Source organism: Pecten maximus, unplaced genomic scaffold (genome assembly GCF_902652985.1).
Source record: "Pecten maximus unplaced genomic scaffold, xPecMax1.1, whole genome shotgun sequence".
In the NCBI taxonomy this organism is placed as follows: Eukaryota; Metazoa; Mollusca; class Bivalvia; order Pectinida; family Pectinidae; genus Pecten; species Pecten maximus.
Window position 1 is genome coordinate 287 of NW_022979749.1, and position 22315 is coordinate 22601.

General features: G+C 35.8%; 2 protein-coding genes across 2 annotated transcripts; both read left to right on the forward strand.

Annotated features, from left to right (window-relative positions):
• Positions 1-288: 288 nt before the first annotated feature.
• On the forward strand, positions 289-5854 carry LOC117319164 (polycystic kidney disease protein 1-like 3; the record flags this gene model as incomplete). The annotated part of the gene is made up of 6 exons (XM_033874001.1): positions 289-522; positions 675-845; positions 1266-1420; positions 3491-3605; positions 5004-5169; positions 5739-5854. Coding segments are annotated over 6 exons (957 nt in total), but the record flags the coding sequence as incomplete, so codon positions are not given.
• Positions 2473-15456, forward strand: LOC117319165. Its single transcript, XM_033874002.1, has 17 exons — positions 2473-3097; positions 3491-3605; positions 4583-4815; positions 5004-5169; positions 5739-5834; positions 6136-6721; positions 7748-8305; positions 8604-8632; positions 10084-10232; positions 10721-10961; positions 11385-11513; positions 11912-12130; positions 12661-12769; positions 13102-13222; positions 13627-13669; positions 14573-14603; positions 14846-15456. Exons 6-17 carry the CDS (start codon positions 6577-6579, stop codon positions 15064-15066), a joined length of 1995 nt encoding a protein of 664 aa, XP_033729893.1. The 5' UTR covers positions 2473-3097; positions 3491-3605; positions 4583-4815; positions 5004-5169; positions 5739-5834; positions 6136-6576; the 3' UTR covers positions 15067-15456.
• Positions 15457-22315: the final 6859 nt, after the last annotated feature.

Genomic DNA, 22315 nt, shown 5'->3' on the forward strand with positions numbered 1-22315 from the left:
TCACCATTCTTAACTGGTCACAACCATGTAGGTGTGAAAAGCTAGCCGTAAGAAGAGTTTTTTGTTAGAATACAAATCATAATCATTCTAAACTGGTAACAACCATGCAGATGTGAAAAGCTACCCGTAAGAAGAGAGTAAACAAATTACAATCATTCTTTACTGGTCTCATACCAACAACAGCGAACGTTCGCCACGTGACTCTCATATCGAAGTATCCGTTAACTGAGAATAAGATTTCTATATGATACATAATGTTATAATTAAGGCATTATTGGTTTGTTGTAGTTGATTGGAGGAAGAACATCCGAGATTACTCTCAAGTCTTACTTCTTCGGGACATTTACAGCAGGAGTTAAAATGATACCTCCTGATATGATAGACTTCCAGTCGGTCTTTTTGAATTTCTCTGAGAAGCTTAGTGACACACCGTACGTCTTGGGTACAGTGATAGCAGTTCTTATCATCCTGATCCTCACCACTCCAATACTACGAAGACTGGATAATATCGACTCTGCTCTTGTACGTAAGCAATGTGCATGTACCATTGTATGTAAGCTTTTCACAATAACATTGCATAATTGTTTTGATTTGTAAGTATATCACAACGCTTACAGCCGGAAAAGAAATCTACCGATTTATTCCGTTAACAAATGTATACTGGATATTGACAGTGGTCATACCAACATCTGAGAGACAACAAAGCCAGTTCTGCCTTCCATTATTACATCTGCGTATCAACTGGAGTAAGGTCCAGAAGAAAAATGGAATCATCGGTGTACATCAATATTATCGGGACCAGAGGCGAGACCGGAGCACGACTGTTGACAGGAAACAGCAGAAAGGTATTTATGATAGTTGTTATACATGGTACTAGTTCAAGCTATGTAATCGATTTTGATTTTTTATGATTAATATGACAATCCAGGGTACAATGTGTGTGCTCTGCGATGACACAGTCTCCTTACTGACATATAATATTATTTTATTTAAAAAAAAAATTAAAAAAAATTAAAAAATAATAACACAACACCATTTACAATGATGCTTAGTGTATTTCTGCAACATGACAATGGACTTTACTGTTTAGAAATAGAGCATTATTTTGAAACATTATACACTGTATGTATCTTTCCAGAATTCCAGCAATGCAAATGAGTCCCATTTCTTTTTGACGTCTTATGTGTTGTTGTGTCACGAAGCTGTCCGAAACCTCCGAAACTTGTCATCCTACCATTTCTCTTGCATCTTCTGTATCTTTGCAGAACTTCAGCAACGGGACCTCGTCCCATTTCTGTTTAACGACTGATGACTTTATTGGAAATATCAAAACCGTCAATATCTGGCAGGACCAATGTGGTGAATTAAAATCCTGGTATTTGGCTAAAGTTGTCATTATAGACGGGAAGACAAGAAGTGGGTAAGTACATAAGGTTGTTTTTTTTTATTCATTTATTGTTTTCCCACCATCATTAGCTGGTGAACTATTTAAATTGCACTGCATCCGTGGCCCGTGCTCCGTTTGTCCCTCCGTTAACTATTCTTGTCATGGGTATTTCTCAGACAGTACTGGCGGGATCCTTCTCAAAAAATTCATATGTAGGTTCCCCTTGGTCCTAAGCCTATTGTAGTTTGGGACCAATCGGAAAACAACATGATCGACAGGCATCCATCTTGTGTTTTGACAATTGACGTTTGTTATCGGTGTTTCTCAGAAACTGTTGATGGGATTTTTTTTCAAATTTCATATGATATGATTTCCCTTGTTGTGCACATTGCATTTTAGGACCGACCGGACAACAACTAGGCCTTCAGGCAGGCATCTTAGATTTCAATAACTGAAGTTTATTACTATTTCTCAGAAAGCTTTAATGGTATCTTTTCCCGAATTTTATATATTAGTCCCCCTTGGCCAGTTGTTTGGCATATTTTATTTTGGTACCAAACGAAAAACAACATGATCTACATGCGGCCATCTTGGATTTTTATAATTGCATTTTGTTATCACTATTCCTCAGTAAGTTCCAAATGGACCTTTCTCAAATTTCATATGTAAATTTCCCTTGATACCTAGTTGTGCATATTGCCTTTTGGGAATGATCAGAACACAACGTGACCGACATGCAATCATCTTAAAGCAAGCGTAATGTGAGGTCTATACGGACGGAATAAAACACTTAGATGGGATCAAATGGTTGTTCTGGGGTAAATGCATATATCATTTATCCATATATGTAAGGTAGGTGTAATGTCACACCCGATTGTATTGTGTTTGTACCAAACTCGTAGCGACACCAAACAGTGTCGGATAGTTCCATGTTTTCATATAGTAGATATGGTGTCAGGGCCAGAGGAAACTCGGGCTAATTTTGCGCCTACTTGATGCGATTCGGCTATTACAAGGCACTTTTATAAACATGAAGTACAATAATAACAATCATATATATGTCGTTTTGCTATATTTAGGACTAAGCTGGCTTGCAACCAATGGCTATCACCCGAAAAGGGAACAGGTCATACTTGGTGTACATTGCAAGTTGGGCGAACTAAAGATAACGTCGGCAGTATTTCTGAAGTCAGTTCCCGAAACATCTTTAACGACCATCTGTGGTTTTCATTGCTGTTCCGTCCAAGTTACAGCAGGTTCACAAGAGTCCAGAGATTGTGGAGCTTAGCGTCGTTATTGTTCCTGTCAATGGTCGCCTCAGCTATGTTTTATGATACACCAGATGACACTCTCCCTCTTGTAAAGACGACGCATTTCGAAATAGGATATAAGGAAATATACACTGGGTTGATGTCAAGTGTCATAACAGTGGCTCCATCTTTGTTTATGACCTACATTTTCAACAAAAGAAAAATACGTGGTGAGAACCCATTAAGTGTCTTACATGACGGCGATACATTTCTTCCCACCGGAAGTCTGCCTTGGTGGTCAATATTCATCGGATACCTAGTGCTACTGATCTGCATCATCTCAGGTTCTTTTTTCACGCTTTTATATTCGTTGGAATGGGGGCCGTCTCTTACCATTAAATGGATGTCAGCTTTTTTCCTCGGCACAACAGAAAGTGTAGTTTTAATTGAACCAACAAAGGTAGGTTGATACAAGGGTTGAATAAAAAAAATCACACAAATCGCAACATGTAGATATCATTATTTTATCGATAAATAAATGAGTTTTTTTTCTGAATGTGACAAGGACCATCAGCGGCTAAATTGCTCTCTTTTTAATTTCGCATATCAGAAAAAAAGAAAATGGGAACTTTGTCATCTACATTCATTTCATCTTGTGTTGCTATTGTAAATTCACTTAAATTAATGAAATGTTTAATCGACAGAAAATGTCAATAGAATATAGTTGCAAACTTATCATTCCAACCCTTTCGACATCAGTGGAAGGAACGGAAGGAACCCTGATAATCAGAATGTCTTGTTTAATACACAATATTAAATATTGAAGATTTTAACAAGCTGGTTATCATTTCAGGCCATCTTACTCGCTGTCCTTCTTGTTTGTCTGTGTTCGGAGAAAACTAGCAAACATGACTTTCACCTACCACCAATATCCGTCTACCAAACGAAACGAAACATCTACAATCAAGGTATGTGGTATATTCTATAGGCCTGCTATCCTGACACAGCTAACCGGTATTCCTTAAATCTGTCAGACCTGAAGTAGCATGATTGGAGTTACGGCTCGAAACTTGAAACAGTTCACCTAACAAAAAGTGTATTCTCTATTTTCCCGACATTGAAACTGCGTCAGTGAGAGAAGATCTTTCACTTATAACAGTTGCATATGTAACTGATGAAGATATGTCAATAATTTGATAAATACATGATGCATATCAAATTATTGAAATTTAGATGACGTAGCCTCTCGTGTACGATTCTGTTTATCACGTAACTCGTATTTATCATGTAAGGAGGAAATACCAAATTAATTTCTAGACAGGCGGATTTCGATTCGGGCGGTATGTTGTCTTTCTATAGAGACGTAATTTACGTATTCGATGATAACACAATGACATTTTTACATGTGACTAATAATTTTCATTATCTAGTAACCATATCAAACGAGCAGTAAAGTGATGAATTAAAAGTAACTCTCGCTTTCTTTTGTGAATATCAAGGAGCAAGACAAAATTTTATTTTATTCTTTGGTTTTATATACATGTACATGTATATATATATATATATATATATATTTCTAATGTTCCTACTTTTGATTGATTTAAAAAAAATAATAAAAAGAAAACATGCTGATAACAAATATTAAATGATATAACTAAAGGACCAAGTTCTTTATAGTTTATCATTGTTTTAACGTTCTAAGTAATACTATTTTATTTAAAGCAAACGCTTATTTACTGTATATATCTTACTAATTACTATTTATCGTATTACCTGATGACCTCTGATATACAGGACAGGCTTGGATACATATTTGTATATTCTGGAGTAGACTTGCCCCACCATGTCCAATGTATTGCTGCATCCTTTGACCATGTTTTTGTTTCTAGTCTTAATAAAACATCTATCAACATTATGAAAGCGACATAATTGTGACACTTTCTAGGAACTGATACCAGACAAACTGTTGATTGTCCTTGTGATAAACCAGAAACCACGGTCCAGATGCATCGTCGGTATACGCTACGCATGGACAGAAAACTGAACAGATTACTGAGGAAATTCGTCTTTGCGATGACCTATATTTGCATGCTTTTAATGATTGGTTCACAGCAGAAAGTTTTCGATGTATGCAGACAAAACATGCACTTGAAAAACATTTTGAAACCTACAAAAGAGGTAATCATTGATAGGTTTTTGATATATATTAATGGATAAGACAATGATTGATGACCATAACATCATGTTAATTTTAACTTTAATGAAATTAAAACTTAAATACATGTATAACACTGTTTTAAGGCACATGATGTTGACGGTGAGTGATTAAGCTTGCCTTAATAATTTACAAATACTTTGTGAATCAGATCAAAACGATGGAGGGAGTCTGGGAGTACATTCACACTGTAGTGCTTCAGCGATTTTATCCATCGGGGTATTACAGTGGTGAATTAAAATCATTCGATGAGCTGCGATTTGGTGAAGACAATTTGAAAATGGGACCTCTTCGTCTACGCCAAATTCGAGTTTCAGGTCAGTTCAATCGAAAATAATAATCTGGTGAAAGAAAATTAATTGTATTTCTCAGATGTCAGATAATTCATGCACACAGACTACTGGGTGCGATGATTAATGGCCATGTTCTGTATTATTTTACTTATAAACATTTTGTTCTATGATTGCCAAGAAAAATGGTTTATTTAACTAATGACGGGATAAAGGTGTCAAAATGTCTTTAATTTCAACATTCATCTTCTCTATGTTCAAATGTAACGGCAAAATACATTTGTCATTGTTGGAAAGGTCTTGTGATTAGGAAAAGGAGTGTACAATTTATTCTCACACTCATGCCACCGTCAAGTGAGACCATTCCAACACACACGTACAGGGCTTGTCGGAATTACAGTGTATATACCTGATAAGCGGTCAGATGTTTGACTCATGTGACCGTCGAATAAGACTCCTCTCACACACTCTCACAAGTCTGGTAGGAATTGCATTGTACATACATGAACACGTGGTCATATGCTTGACTTATGTGACCGTTATGGCCCATATGGTTATCGTTCTAAATTTTTGCCATTACCCTTCCTGAGTTTTAGGCGTTTGTACAACTCCATCATTCATGCGGATCCACGGTATCAAGTGTGTCGCTGACTATGATACGGGTACAGAAGATACAAAGGACTACACTGACGGTATGGGACACATACACTAATATAAGGTCTCCGGGAGTTATACTGCCGTTGAACTCTATCTGTGGACGAACAAGTCCTACCTGAACGAGTGTCGATTGTATTAAATGTATTGACAAAGTTGAGAGAATCTTTATAGTTGCCAGTCAACGATCGGTATACATAATCAAACTGACAACGTTATCTAAGCAAATACTGCAAGTTCGAATGCGCCCTACTTGGGGAACCCCTGTTTTATTATTCACAATTGTTTTTCATACTATGAATACATATGCATTTCTATTTTATAAACAATTTGTTGCAGGTTGGGTCCCTATGAACGGAAATGTTTCTCGTAATGACGTCACCACATCATACCAATATCATGACAATAGCGACAAGGAGACGACCACATACACAGGATATTTCGGAACGTATGGTAGCGGTGGATATCTCATTGTTTTGGATATCATACCTTCAAAGACAACCGATCTCGTGAATAATTTGAAAAATGGTGCTTGGCTTGATGAAAGAACCCGCGCCCTTTTCATAGAAGCATGTCTCGTAAACAGAAACAACATGTTGTTTACCCAAGTCCAAATCGTGTTAGAATTTCCAGGTACAGGCGGAATATTCACGAAAACAACGGTTGTATCGTCCAATCTCCACCCATATACAAACACCTTTGATTATATCATTCTGTTTCCTACAGGTATTGTTTGTAATCACCATTTTTGTGCGGTTCGTGTTTGTGGCTGTAAAGGCTATGAAGACTAGAGGCCATTCCCTAATAACAACAGGCCAAGTCATTGACATGTTCCATCTGGGAGTTTCCGTCACCGCCATTGTGTGTCTCGTCATGAGATTGACCAGCACGATCGCCGTTCTCAACACACTTAGAATGGATATGGGTAATTATATTCATAAGTTTACAAAATTAAACAATGAGTAAGGTTTAAGATCAATGACAAGGAGGTCAAGGACACTTGATCTAGAGTAAATGTCACATTTAGTATATTTTCACTGATGAACACTTTTAAGTTAATAAAGATGGAATTATACAATGAGTGAACTGATCCAAGGTCATGGTCACTGGGTCAATGTTCAAGGTCGAATTCTGTAATCATTAAATGTAATATATCACATTATCAACATCATGAAGCAAAGGTAGTCAGAATAAAATGAAAAATCAACTAATCAAGTGTCAAGTTTCATACCTGTGATACGATTAATTAGATATGTTCATAATTAAACAAGGAGGCAACTTATCAAAGGACAATGACACGTGGGCAAAGGTCAAGGCAATTCGAAGTTAATGTTCAAAGACAAGTTTGATATCTGTCAGTAAGCTTACTTGTTTATTAGTTGTGGGTTTAAGGTGAAGATAACACAAATTCAAGCCATCTAATGATTACTGTTCTAGAATCGAAATTGCCCGGCAAAAGTGGAGGTTAAAAAAACATGAGTTTTACTTTAAAAAAAAAATCAACAAAAAAGCAAAAAAAAAAAAAAAAAAAACTAAAACAAACAAACAAAAAATTAAAATGATAATTGCAACATTCTCAGCCTTTATATTATAGCGTGGCTCACTTGCGATGCTTTTTACGGCATATGCAATTGTAGGTCATTTAGATAGAGTTTTTTTCTGGATTCTATTTTTTTTTGGCTAGCAGTGTACAGGCATTTGGAGCTTTGTATCTTTAAGTCATTTACTTCGATAACATAAGTGACTACTCTCTGATTAACATATACATATACATTATTTAGATATGGCTTAGTGACGTTTTATTCGCATATATATATACATATATATCTCAATATTTTGATTTCCCCTTCAATGATAGTATTTATGTTACTCTTGAATTTCAAGAACTTTAAAACCTATCAAATGCGTACTGAAATTATTTTACACATATTTTCGTCTTTATCTTTGACAGGATTTTACACTTCCTTTGGACGGGTCTTTCAATGGGATGAATATTACTCTATATCACTGGGCATGACCACATTTATTGCTATCCTCGATCTACTCAAACATTTGTTATTCAACTACCACATCTTCTTGATGTACAGAACAATTTTGGCATTTCGCTCGGAGCTTTTTCAGTTTACAATAGCTCTTTCAGTTCTTATTGTTGGGTTCGCGTGTCTGATCAACCTGATTTACGGCCACACAGAAAGCGCCTTCAGAAGCATACCAATCGCGATCCTGACTCTGTTTCGAATGACAATCGGAATGATAAAATTCCGTAATGACATCCAGGTGGCAGTTATAGGTATATTAATTACATTTGCGGTATACGCGTTGGTCGCCACCGTTTGCTTTGTCAACCTGTTTGTGAGTTCACTGGACTATAAATTAACACATATTAAACAGCTTATCAAAGACGGGTTGACAACGTTCGACTGGCATTTAAGTGGTCACTTTTGGAATAGACTGGCAAACCTGTTCACAATATGCGGAGCTACAAGACCAAACAAACGAGGAAAGAAAGGTATGTTGGTATTTGCACATATTCAACTATTGAAAATAAAAGTTCTACTATCAAAAGGTCATTTAACTATAAACATATATATTACATATCTTATTGATTTAGTGGTAAATTAACGTTTTCGTGTGAATAGCATACAACAAAACCCAATGAAATATGACTCTTGATGCACGTTTCTAATTAGATAGAAATAACACTTTTATATAGTGTTGGGTAAATGAAAACATTGACTACCATTTAAAATATTTGATCTGTTATGACCTTGAATAACAATTGAAAATACTCATTATTCTTTTTTCAGGACATAGAAGTGGAATCAATCTACAAAAGGTAACACAATTTTATGAATTTAGCAACCGTTCAATAGTTTCTGACTCGTAGATGTCACGGTATGTTCATAATTATTTCTTTTTTTCGTGGCTGTAATGAATTAATTCCTTGATGTTGTCCTTTGATAATATTTTAATGATTTAAACCTCTTAGCTGAATAGGATTTTTTTCTTACCCATATATAAAGCATAATATCAATATTTAGCCTATCCTATTGTTTGCCTGACTATCATAACTTGATTGGAAAGATATTGTGCTCAATACATCTGGAATTGTATCATATCAATAACAAGGTTTATATAAAATACAGCAAAACGTTAGCTCCAAGTATTGAATAACCTTATCTTATACATTGAAAATGTATAATAATTAAAAAAAACTCCAAGTAGAATAAAAAATCTTTTATATATATTTTTGTTGAGTCAAATTCTGCATGTCATTTTTTTTTGTAATCTATCTTTAGAAGTGATATATTATTTTCATCAATTTTGCTTCAAAGCATATAAACAACAACGCACCACAGTAGACCCCTTATGATGAGTGTTTGGAAAGATAGATGTTGTCAATTTCAAAAAAAATAATTAGATAAATAAATAAAATTGAAGGCTTGTTCTTCGTCAGACATAAATGTGCATGTATGTGTGTTTTGGATCTAAAACACTGTAGTATATTAAGTTACTTTTTTTACAAAAAATTAACTCTTCTGTCTCCTCTGGTTGGTAAGAAACCATACAGGGACTAATTCTGATATGTTTTCCTTTTCCTACATAAAGTAAACCGCGGCGTCCATATATTTGATGTAATAAATAGAGTGTTAGACAATAGTGAAAACTATAGAGAACTGTAGGTTTGTGTATGTTGACATTATCACTATGTATTCGCTTTCCCCTGCATCACATTAACATATTCGGGTTTTTTTTGGGTTTTTTTGTTTTTGTTTTTGTTTTTGTTTTTTTCATTTTCCGATTAAGTTTAAATTTTACATCCTGCGTCTATATGAATTATAACACTATCAAAAAACGTCATTTCCCGGCTTATGAATTGGCTGAAATACACTATTTTTTATCTGATCCATATATGCTAAATTATAGTACTTTATAACCAGAAGGCTTTTTCTCACAACTTGAATTTTTGTATTTGAAGAATATTTGATTCAGACACGCTATTACCTGAACCTTATAAATTAATTGATTGATATCCATAGCTAGTACTAGCCAGTTCATTGTGTTCACGTGGCAATGTTCATGTAAACAATATAAACAATTAGGTATATCGGGACACGTGATTTATAGAGAAAGTAAACACCCATAGTTTTTTTTTATGTAGTTTCTGTTTGTACCGCATTGCGTACCACTGCAGTAATAAGTGCTGTTTAGAGTTTTACTTTCTGTTTTCTAATGGTACTTGCATTATAAAGCATGTATGTATGTTTCATTTTATTATTCATTAAGGGAGAATTAAGCTTCTGCATATTCCTAACGAATGTTATGCGACGGTTTGGAGAAGACACAGATTTAGAAAGAACAGCCCTTCATAGAGTTTTGCTACAGTTGAAACGCATATGTAGACGCAGGGCGACACTTAACGGAACACAGTACAGGTACTTGTTATATGTACACTAACATCTATAATTACTTCATCATCCAATTTAATGTTTCCTCACCACAGTGTCGACATCGGCATTTCAAGAAAAAAACTATTTAGCACCAATTGACTAAAGAAACAATGAATATCCATGTGTGATGTGTCCTCGTCAGATGAATTGTTGCAAACATCTAAACACGTATTGTTTCTTTAGTTTATCAATCAAGAAGCATTGAATTATCATAGGCGCTGTGTGCCATGATGAGGATTTGATCACAAACATCAACTGAGATATCCCAAATTACTGAAATATATACAGAAACTATAATTTTAACTCCGAATCGACAGAACGAAGTGCTAACGAAATCATTTGTTTTCCTCGAGACTCGATTTAAACAGTACAATGATAATAAAACGAGTTCGTCTTGTAGGGTGATCATATTTCACCAAATAAACAAATCGAGGTCAGCTAAACCACACATTTTTCAACATCATTATTTTCAGATATTCTACTGACTGGGCAAGGGAAGATAACACGTTGATCATTGAATTCTTTTGTGACACGTTAAACTGTAGAATACACGTTGACTGTTATACGTCATCTGAAGCTGGCCGACAGGGACTTGCACCGTACGGTAACGCCACCGAGCCACTCAGCATGCTGTTTAAAATCAACCTGTCTAACAGAGACCGCGGACGTACAAACACAAATAACAATGACGTCACGAATGGCAGACACTCGCCGGTAGGTGGACACTGACGTCGTACAAATACTAAAAACCTTAATGGTTGATATAGTATCCGTCTTCCTGATAATGATTCAGCTGCTAATCAAACGTTCTGACAAATAAAATTATGAAATCATATAACATCAAACGTATACAGATAATTAATATAACAAATATCTACTATGATTAACATTTAAATAAGGAAGAACATCAACCTCTTAGTCTTATAGCGTACATAGAAGTACACGAACAACAAAGATGCAACCAATAATATATCATGGGTTTGTCTTTTTTCATAAATAGAAAAATAAAAGATAAGGACAAAAATTCTTGATTCATCGTGGTAATACTCAAATAAAATCCACTACATTGCTATATTATCAACAATTCATGGTTCAAACATCAATCGGATATATAAGGCGATACGATTTATTTTGAAGTGTATTGTGATGATCAAAGTACCGGCCATCCTGTTGTCGTGTCGACCTACGTTCCTAATCATGTGCCGCGGTAACCTTGGTGACTGGTGCCAATATACAGCCAATCATGGCATTAAAAACGAAGGGGAGGTAACTGCGATCGACATATGAAAACAGTATCCATTTATTTTTCTGATTACTGATACAATGCAATTACATTAGTCTTAATCTTAGCAGATTATCAACTGCTTTTACAGATAGCGCAAATGTACGTTAATAATAAAACAATAGGGCCGTATGTATATTTCAATGTATAACCTTATTGTTTTAATGTTAATAATTGTCTGATACCTTGACACTATATTATTTTCCTGAGTTTGTCACGTTCATGCATATCTTATTTTGAGTGGTATAAGTGTTAACAGATTCGCCATATTTGATATATTATGTCATAACTGTTGCTTGCATCAACGTTCCATAATGTTAAACACATTTTGTATTTTATTTTTTTGTAGTTAAACTGTTAAACTTCTAATATTATTTCACAGGTATATTTGTCCGCTACCGTCTCGTGTTGTCCACAGTACGTTATGGCTATAACCTCTGACCTTTGGCCTGGTATCCCACCTGTCATCCAGCAGAACAATGCCATAGAACACGTCCTCGCTAAGAAGGGAGGTGTCTTCTACCTTCCAGGATTGTGCAAGAAAATAGTATTTATGTTTCCTGAGGACTGTGTTACGATAGATACGGACATCACGATATTGGTAATGTATATTTTGATGTATCAAGATCACGATATTAGTTACTATAAACGCAATGAAGTAAAATGTTGGATAGGGTGTATTCTTCAACGTCTTAATTCTGACTAAACAATGATACCAGATTACGTGTAATTCATATCAACTATGACGAAACCATAGGGCATATACTGTTTCTTGTTAGCAAGAACTGGGGAAAAACCTTTGAATTTGAACATGTTTGAATTGATTTCAAATTGTCTCAACTATAGGACTTACATACTGTTAACCTATATAGTTTAGAGCACTGAAATCCTATAGGATAAAGAATTGATACATTTAACCTCAATGATGACCCGGCGGACCAAACTCTTAGTTGATAATTAACTTTTTACTTATAAGCTCAACGATGAATCGTCGTAGAAAACAATATATAGATAATACTATTAGCAGGTTTTTATTTAAGGAGAAATGTTCCATATCAATTGTGCTTGATAATATTTATGATAAGGTTAACATTATATCGGATACTGAATAAGTCTATGTTATGTTTTAAGTTGGAGCCTGGTGAGAAATTCCCCATACTACATGTCATGGCCCGTGGTGACGTATCAGGACCGATCACAGTCCAGTTCAGGAGGAACAGACACTACCAACTGCAAACCGGTGAGTCTCCAGATAATATTAGTCTGGCATCACGTATCTTACAAATGGTGTCTTTAAAGTACTGACATTAATTATGAATTGCTCAATGTGTGTTAACACTGGTAGCCAACATGGTAATGTTTTTTTTTATATGTCCATAGACTACTGATTCTTCTCAATTTTTTTTAATTTAAACTAAAAAGAATGATATATGGTTTCCATGAAAAAGCTACGTTGTCTAGGGAAGACTTTCAGTGATTGACTCCAATTATTAGGATTAATAATATTTTCAATGTGATAATATAATTGATATACTGTGTCTTCATAGTGTTATGTATGAATTGTGACGACAGGCGATGTCCCAGAAATTAAACTTCTGACAAAAGTAGGAGACATGGAATGGAAAGAAGGAATTCCTGGTACACAGACATACCCAAGTGACCTGAGCGTCCAGATCGATTGTCTTCGAAGAGGGTGAGATTTGTGGCTACACTACGAGATCAAAATATCAAATATTCAACGTTTTGATGTTATCATTAGAAGAAAATAAAACGGTCGTAAATGATTGACGGATGTTTGTCATTGTTTGATAATTCAATAATCTTAACATTTCTTGTTCTCAATGAAACGCTTACCATGCCCGAACCAATTGTCTTCCAAATGTCTCATTAACATTATATTTTGTATGTAGCCATGTTTTGTCGCTTTTGGGGTAGAATACGGTTTCTTCATCAGCTGCATGTGAGCATTATCTTTTGATTTTACAATCAATCATCGTAAAAAAAATAAGTCTGATTCTAGGAGATAACAAAACAAACAGGATATGCTGCCGGTACTTATTTAATGTAAGGTAATAACTGTATGTATGTCTTTTGCAGCGTGAAGACATCCATCACGGCATGTGAATCCAACTACGTCATCGTAAGTACATAATTATTTGATTAATAAACAGTAATCAAGGATGACAATATTTCGTTCGTTTTAAATAACAACAATGCATGTTACGTTTTTGGATATAAAATATTTACAGGAAAACATACGTAGATTTTAATTTTACAATCAACACAACTTTAATAGTAGTGTATTAGGAAATAAGTCATTTGGTTCTAATTGGGGCCGCGGTTGTCGAGTGTTTAAGGTGTCCCGAAACTTTCTCACTAGCCCTCCACCCCTGGGTTGCGGGTTCAAAACCTACGTGGGGCAGTTGCCAGGTACCGTAGGCCAGTGGTTTTTCTCCGGGTACTTCGGCTTTTCTCCATCTCCAAATCCTGGCACGTCCTTAAATGACCCTGGCTGTTAATAGGACGTTAAACAAAACAAACCAAAGTTCTAAGTAATCATCAAATATTGTCGGTCTAATGTCGATATAAATCCATAACTGTAGATAGTTTTACACACGTTAAACTGGGAGCGTTTTATCAAGGACATAAGATAATGTCAACTTCGCTAATAACGATCAGTTATAACACTTTTTTTCCCCAGGACCATTTTCCCTGATTCATTATTTATCTTGTCAGGCTATGGTCAACTTGATATCGTAATTCACTAGTATTTGATGTATAAGCTGTAGATGGTATTTCCAAATCCAAATAAAATATAAACATGCAAGCATTCTGATTTTCGACAAGCATTTAAGTTTCATCGATTATCCGTATCTATTCTCGTGGTTGTGCCTGTTTTTTATTTTAAAACATTACTTCAAAACCACCCTCTAGATCAGTACAATAACATTATATAACTATCACCTTGCTGGACAGAATACCCATTTTATCACATTACAAAAATGATTTGCTATTCAATTATGATTTTGTTTAAATCTTTCAGATGTTGCACAGAAACTCAAATAGATATCTCGGTAAGTTGATATTATTATCTAAAACAGGAAAACAAAAAACAAAAGCAAAAAAAAAAAAATAAAAAAAATCTTCAGTATTCCGTAAGTGGATTATTCCTGAAATCCTGACTCGGCATTGGTTTTAATAACGTACGTTTTCTATTTCTTTGTACATAAAGCCAAGTAGTTGAAGTATGATTCAAAGTTTAATTGATTTGATTTGATTATGTCAAAAAAATATATATATAATATCTTCATTTCAGAACACGAGATGGAAATCCTTTCTGAAGTATACAGAAAAAATATCCCAACGCAGTATTGGCGTCAAGTCGGATGTAATCTTGGACTGTCACAAGAGAGGCTGACGCAAATCGAAATGAAGAAACCGAGGACTCTCGAGGAAAAGACTTGCATTGTATTGCAAGAATGGTTAAAACAAAATCGAGGAAGAGGTCTTTACGAAATCCGCGAGTCCTGGATGTAACTTTGGATTTTATTGCCTTTCTATTGTTTTTCATACACAATAAGTTTTTGTAAGACTTCTCATGCCGCTTTAAGTGTTTTTTGGCTTATCTTTATGTTGTCATTGAATATGTCACAATGTCTTAATTAACTGGACAAATTTCTTTATAGATATATCAGATGTAATTTGAAATATGTCAAAAATTATGAAAATCATGAAAATTTCAGCGTTTAGTATCAACAGATATGGCGTTGTCTAGCCTCTCGAAATCGTTGAAGTAATTGCTTATGTATTAGAATATTGCGAGGTACGATCACAGGAGATCACGGGAGACGAATGCCGTTAGAAAAATGCCGGATTTCAGTTCAAGTCACTGCGGAAAAAAAATAAAAATATAAAGTTATATTTACATTTCCAGTGTCTGTTCTCTATATGAAGGTACTAACAAAATTAGCGTTCATTCCTAGGTGAACAATTAACCTGCCGCGTATGAATACATACAGTACATTGTTGACGGTGCCAATGCAGAAGTGTGAATATAAAATCGCGTTTGATTACACATGAAATAATGTTTTATCAACTTTAAAACTTGTTAATAATTGTAAAATTGAAGACAACAGTTCAATATTTTTCTTTCATGATGATTAAAATAATGAATTTGTGTGGAACTATATTTTGTGTACTTGTGTACTTGATTACCTTTCCCGCCAAATTGGAACTATCTTTTACGCTGTTACATCGATCATTCAGCTGTTTCGTCACTACGTATAACGAACGTAGAATACTGTTTCTTATAATTTTTTTCAAAGATTACGTTGAAAAATAGTTTTGAAATGTAAATATAAGAAATAATTGTTATTTTTTGTTGTTCACTGGTGTATGAACGGCATTTTTTGACAGATATTTCGATATGACGCGCTGACGCGCGTCATTTAAAATATCTGTCAAAAAATGCCGTTCATACACCAGTGAACAAAAAAAAAATAACAATTATTTCTTAAATGAACGAGATGTAAGAAGGATTACATAAATTGCAAACATGTAAAATAGCACATTCTCAGATGAAAACGCAATTCATGATTGAATTAATAACAGGAACCATTTTTATGTTTTAAAATATAAGATAAAGGAACTAAAGTGTTTTAATCAAATTGATAAATTAACTTAATAAGACCACTTTATTTATTTATTTGTCCTTGAAAGACGTCAACACAGAAGTTCAACCTCTACATCCGCTCTGTTGCGTCAAACTACTTGTAAGGAATGTACTCTAAACTTGAGGCGATAATTACTAATTGTAATAATAGGTATTATTTGACAGTTGGGATATGAGTGAATTGAAATCCTGATCGTAGTTGAATTAGTGTAGTTACTAGATACTGTACATTGTACATTGTAACGGTTTGATATTGTTATATGATATTGTTTTGTCATTTATGTTTAAATTATAGATGGTTTATTACATTATTGCGAATGTGATTCATTCAAGCGGGGACTAAAATGGGAAAATGGCCATCGCCAATTCATTGGTAGATGTAGAGAAAGTTTATCAACAAGCCGAAGTTCAATTAGCTTCGTTTTAATTTGATATTGACATGTGTGGCATACTTCCAATATGAGATCCTCATCTTTGGGACTACTTCCACTTCCGTTCAGCGGAAGAGACGAGAGGACCAGGCTAGATATGATCTTGCATGTTGTTCTACACGAAGATATAATCTTAGTTAATGAAGAACGCGGTGTATCGAAATAAATTAGCCTATTTTGGAATCTTTGTAAAAGTATATTCGAAGAACCGCACAAAAAATATGTATATATACAAGTGTGTATTTTGTGACACAAAAATGAAAATTCAATATTGTATTATATCTTATTATGTATTAGTCGAATAGACAAGCGACCGGCAATTATTGTAGAATTTTGCATGACTGTATTGTCCGGCAAAGAGGTATTTTGTCTCGTGTCCTACCAGTTCCGATTAGTAAAATTAATACCAAAAAGATAAGGACTTCGCACGATATCTGTGTGGCAAAGAGATATATTGTCCTTTGTTGAACAAGCACAGGTTGGTCAAATTAGATAGCCTGATCAATGGAAAAACATTCATAGCAGATGAATTTTACTGCTTCAATCAGGTATGTTCTGCTAGAAACAACAATTTGATTGCTCCCACAATTTATTAAGTCAAGACAATCTTATCTTAAATATATGAGTTTATTTCTATGGAAACATTCCTATGATTATCTCCCCTTCGGGTTTTGTATATATTGTATCTTTAAGAACATGTTTACTTGTTGCAAAGATCTTGCTAACGTATCTACCACTTCAGTTGCAACTTTGAAAGTAAGGTGCCTAAAAGGCACGCGGCGTGTGTTATTTTTTCTATAAATATCTGATGTGTTCCTTCATTATGTCTTTAATAAATATGGACTAGAGACAATGTTTTTGTTGTCTTTGATAATCGCTTTATGGTGATGGACCGCGAACTTCATGTATGCCACAATTCCTGAAATCACTCGCAAAACTAGATATCTTAATATTTTCTTTCTGTCCTTTAGTCCACTAAAGGTCTAGCGTTGTTGATTCTGCAGTGAATCAATTTACAACTCCAGATCAAATGACGGCAATTGGTATTGTGGTTTGCCCTATAAGGAATTCAACATGACACCACAAGCCACTGGTAGGATTGCCTTCTTCAGCTCAAGTAGAAAGATGGTATCTTAGTTTAAAACTAATCAGCTTCATCTATAAACAAAATAGTAAATGCTCATATGGGCTGATGGATAAAGCTGGAGCTCCAAAACGTCATTTTCAAAATCAGTTTTCCTCCTGCAAAAATTATAATCGCAATTATCTTCATATTTCTAATCATTCATCATAAAGGTTTGAGACGATCCAAATATACGTTGACAAAACTTTCCGCGAATGTAAATGATGTTCTTTGGACATGTCACAGTCAGATTATTTTTATAGATAAGAGATTTTGTAGATTATATTGTATTACTATATTATGTGATGTTGATGGCCCGTCATCTTGAAAATACGTTCCACACGACATTGTACACGTCGTTTGGTTTTCCTGTTTGGGTGGAGATCAGAGGAGGTAACTCGTACGGATTATTTCCGTTCTTCAAGTACAGTTATCTAGATATCGATTACAGCTGTGATACTTGGCAAATCTGGTTTGAATTGAGTCATTTTTATAAACTAATTTCATTACATTGGCCTGCACGTTGATGGATATTTGATTTGACCACGAAAGCTTAATTGCACTTAAAAGGTTTTCGTTGATTTTAAAGGCCAAAAGTCGAAGCAATTAGTCCGAAGCGATGCTGCGAACCAAAGGTAGGCCCTAATGATTAATTTGCAGTCCCGATTAGATGATCGTAAAAGGCCGCCTCACGTTTGAACTTCAGTACTGCTCTCCCCTGGCTGAGCCACGCTAGATTATCGTTATCAGTATATTGTAACTGGTAGACATGCCCTGCTCATTATGGCTTGCAGAATTCTTCATTGAAGTGACGTTATAAAAACAGTTTTAGCACCATCACAAGTAGACGGTCAAGAAAAAAACACTAAAAGCATAAATGCATTTCGCGCATAGAGAAGTGCATCCTTTAAATACTACAGCTGCTAAAGGACGTTAAACAATATCTTTATATAGTTGGTGTTATAGATGCCCAAGTTCTATCAAACGATAGTTAGAACTACAGCTTATTCATTATGCCGGTATTGCATTTGTCTTTTATATCGTTCCAATTTTGTAAAGTGTATGTCCACCATGGTGACATCGGTTTGGTTAGGTTTGACCATTGTTTGTTTCCTAAAAACCACTATGAACACTTAGTTTATTTGTGTTGTAGGAGCTGCGATATGTTCGTGTTTGTATCATAGCGATAGCGGCTAATTGGTGCCGATATAGTGCAAATTCACTAAAATTTATTGTAAACTATTCTTTACACCACAGCCGATCACATGATTCTGACATCTGGCGAACAAGTTTCCCCACTCCCAAAATGCTGTGTGTTTAGTAGGAGTAGCAAGTACCATTTTGATATGATGCGCCTACATGACATAATTTAAAGCTTTCCCTCTGTGGTGTCGTACCATTCCACGAACGATTTTCTATCACCGGTATTTATATGGTCACAGCCATAAAAATGTGGCGCTGGATAGGGTCTTCTGTAGGTTTGGTTTTGCTGAAGGTTGAAAAGATGTGGAAACCAACCTTTCTTTAACTCCTTTAGACCAAACGACTTTGGCAACGCCGCCAATTTCATGGGTAGAAAGTTCAAACTGTCCACCACTTTAATGCCCAGTCCTTTCCCTACATGCATACACATGATCTTGGACCCATTGTAAATGATGTTGTCTGGCCGAATAGATTGATCGATCAAATATTCTAGCAGGAAATAACCGTCGTATCCTTTCATGTTGTGGGCAATGGCGGTGAAATATTGATGTTGGGTAGAAAACAACAATTTCCCAGATTGTAAGCTGGTGTCATTTCCCTGGAATACGACCTCCCTTAAAGCTGACAGTGCAAGTTAAAAAGCATCCAATTGAGATTTTTAAAAAAATAATACATGTACAGATTTCCAAAAATCGTTTCCGAGACAATCCCCAGTTATGGTAGTGTCGTATCCAAGGACGGGCAGACATTTTTCTTTTTTGTTATGCGTGGATACAACCAAGCCGCCGCTGCTATAAAAAGAACGTGCTTCGTCACACTCGCATTCACTCTAACCTCAGGTGTTCACGGTGACACACCTGTATCACCTACACTATATCTGTACACCACGTGACCTACAACTGCATTCGTGAACGACACCTAACAGAAGCACTTAGTGACTTACCTGTAACCTGAGCAGAAAGATGGTCAGTGTCTCTCAATTATCTTTCAAATCTTGTTGAAAATAAAGTCTCCAAATAAATGCTGGAAAATGCATAACGAATTAATCCCAAATACTCTATCCATCTTCTCACGTGTTTTTCGTGGGTGCAGCCATTTTCATAACAAGTATACAGTCCGAGGAGTTCCGATTTTTACTCGCATCTACCCTAGCACTCCTCGGATGTATTCCTATTGTCTACACTACACTAGGGCTGTTGTTGTGCATTAGTGCGGTTTTATCACGCTTTAATTGCGTTAAAACACATGCACAAATAATACGAAGACACGGACAATATTTCGATGGAAACTATGGATATAATACTGTAACAGTTGTAAAGTTGCTCTTTCTGCATATTCCACTGGAAAGACTCAGGTAGGAATTTACTCATATTTACTCTGTTTATAATTTCATTAGGTGCATGTTTTGTTGAGGCCCAAATATTTTGTATTGTCAATACTTTCTTTTTTTCTTTTATTGTAAAATAAAATATATATGTATATATAAAGTTACCTCTTCAAATTCCATATTCAAGTTCCGCAATTGCGTACAATGTGAACAAAAACTCATTGGCGTGTGTATTGAGAACGTATACTATATATAATGGATAGATGTGTCGCTATGCGCATGTATCGATAGACTGATACTTGTCTCAATGAACGCACGCGCTTTTATAACGGCTCGTATCCACGCATAACAAAAAAGAAAAATGTCTGCCCGTCGTTAGATACGACACTACCATAATTGGGGGATGTCTCGGAAACGATTTTTGGAAATCTGTACATGTATTTTTTTTTTTAATCTCAATTGGATGCTTTATAACTTGCACTGTCAGCTTTAAACCACAAGTATCCTTGCAGGGTGTTTTTTATCCTTCACACTTTTTACACCGGGTTCCACATGTCTTACATTGCTGGTGGACGGGCTCATCCATACATTTAAAGCAGGCTGTCTGTGCCACGACAAAATTTGGACGGTGTTCCGATTTTCCACACCAGGAAAACGAGCAATGTTGACAGCGGGTACAATCCTTACACGTCCCATCGTTACAATTTCGACATCATGTTCCGGGGAGATAACCCTCGTCACATTGTAATAATGTGTCTTATGTACATTCAAAGTCGAAAAAGACGAACTTGGGTAGGTGCATGTCGTTGGCAGGGTTGACACGAAGGTAACAGAGGTGATCATCTAATACGTATCGTTGACAGGATGTGTACAGGTACTCTCCACATTTGTGTTGTTCCGGATCACGCAAAGTACGTTCCAGTACTTTATAACACACAGTGCCTTTCCACCATTTTTCACATTCTGACTTCTGGCGTGGTTTCCCTTTATTAGGTCCCCGTCACGTATTTCGGTTTATCCAAATGACGCTGAAAACATTCTAAAGATCGACAGGTCATGTGACATTTGATACACGACATCTGCACATCCGTCGCCGTACATTTACTTGTTTTACACACGATACATGTCCTTGTACAGGAATGATTTTCCCTGTGACTGTAAGGTTTTAAACACTTCTCGCAGAAAAAGGATCGAGAAAAAAATCCACTTACGCTGATGATGGCATGGAAATGTTGTATCTCTCCGTCTTCCACCAAGTATAAATACAAGTTCTTCCTGTCGGCGTTGTTCTTGATCTTGATGAAGTTGTTCCCCAATCGGGCACTGACCACTATAATGTTGAAGCCTAGCACTTCTTCAAATGCCGAAATGTCGTTGAAACTGGCCGGTCGGTCAGTCGGAACCCCGGCCATATCGGAAATGGCAGCAGCCAAATATGTTCTTTTCTTTTCCGATCAACGACTTTTCGATAATACCAATCTGGAGCTTTCCCATGGCGGAGTATCTGTTATGTCATGGGTGCTTGTGGTTCGTTTCGGGTCAATTCTTTCCATTCTTCATTAGACATCTTATTGGCGCGTGCCCAACACACGGATATGGATTGCGCCATACACATACTGTCCTCGTTTATGATTTGGACAAGAGACGTCTTCTTTTTGATGGAATTATCTCCGCCCAATATGTCCTACCACTCCCTTTGGGGACGTTGATAATGCCAATGTCAATATCGAATGCTTCCGTGACGGCGAGCTCCTCGTGACTCTGCAGGACCTTTTCGACATATCCCATGACAAGATCGGCATCAAGCTCTTCTAATAAATGTAATGGAACCACGATAGCATTGTCCAAACTCGGATGATGAATGAGGACACGTCCCACAGCGGTGTCTGCTGCTCCATCTTTAGCTTCATCTAATACATGTTTAAACATGTCATGGATGTCGTCGTGTATATCCTTTAGTTTTTTATTGCTCCAAATATCCTTGTCTAGATGGACTTTATATTTTGTATCTACGGCCGTTTTCGTTTTAA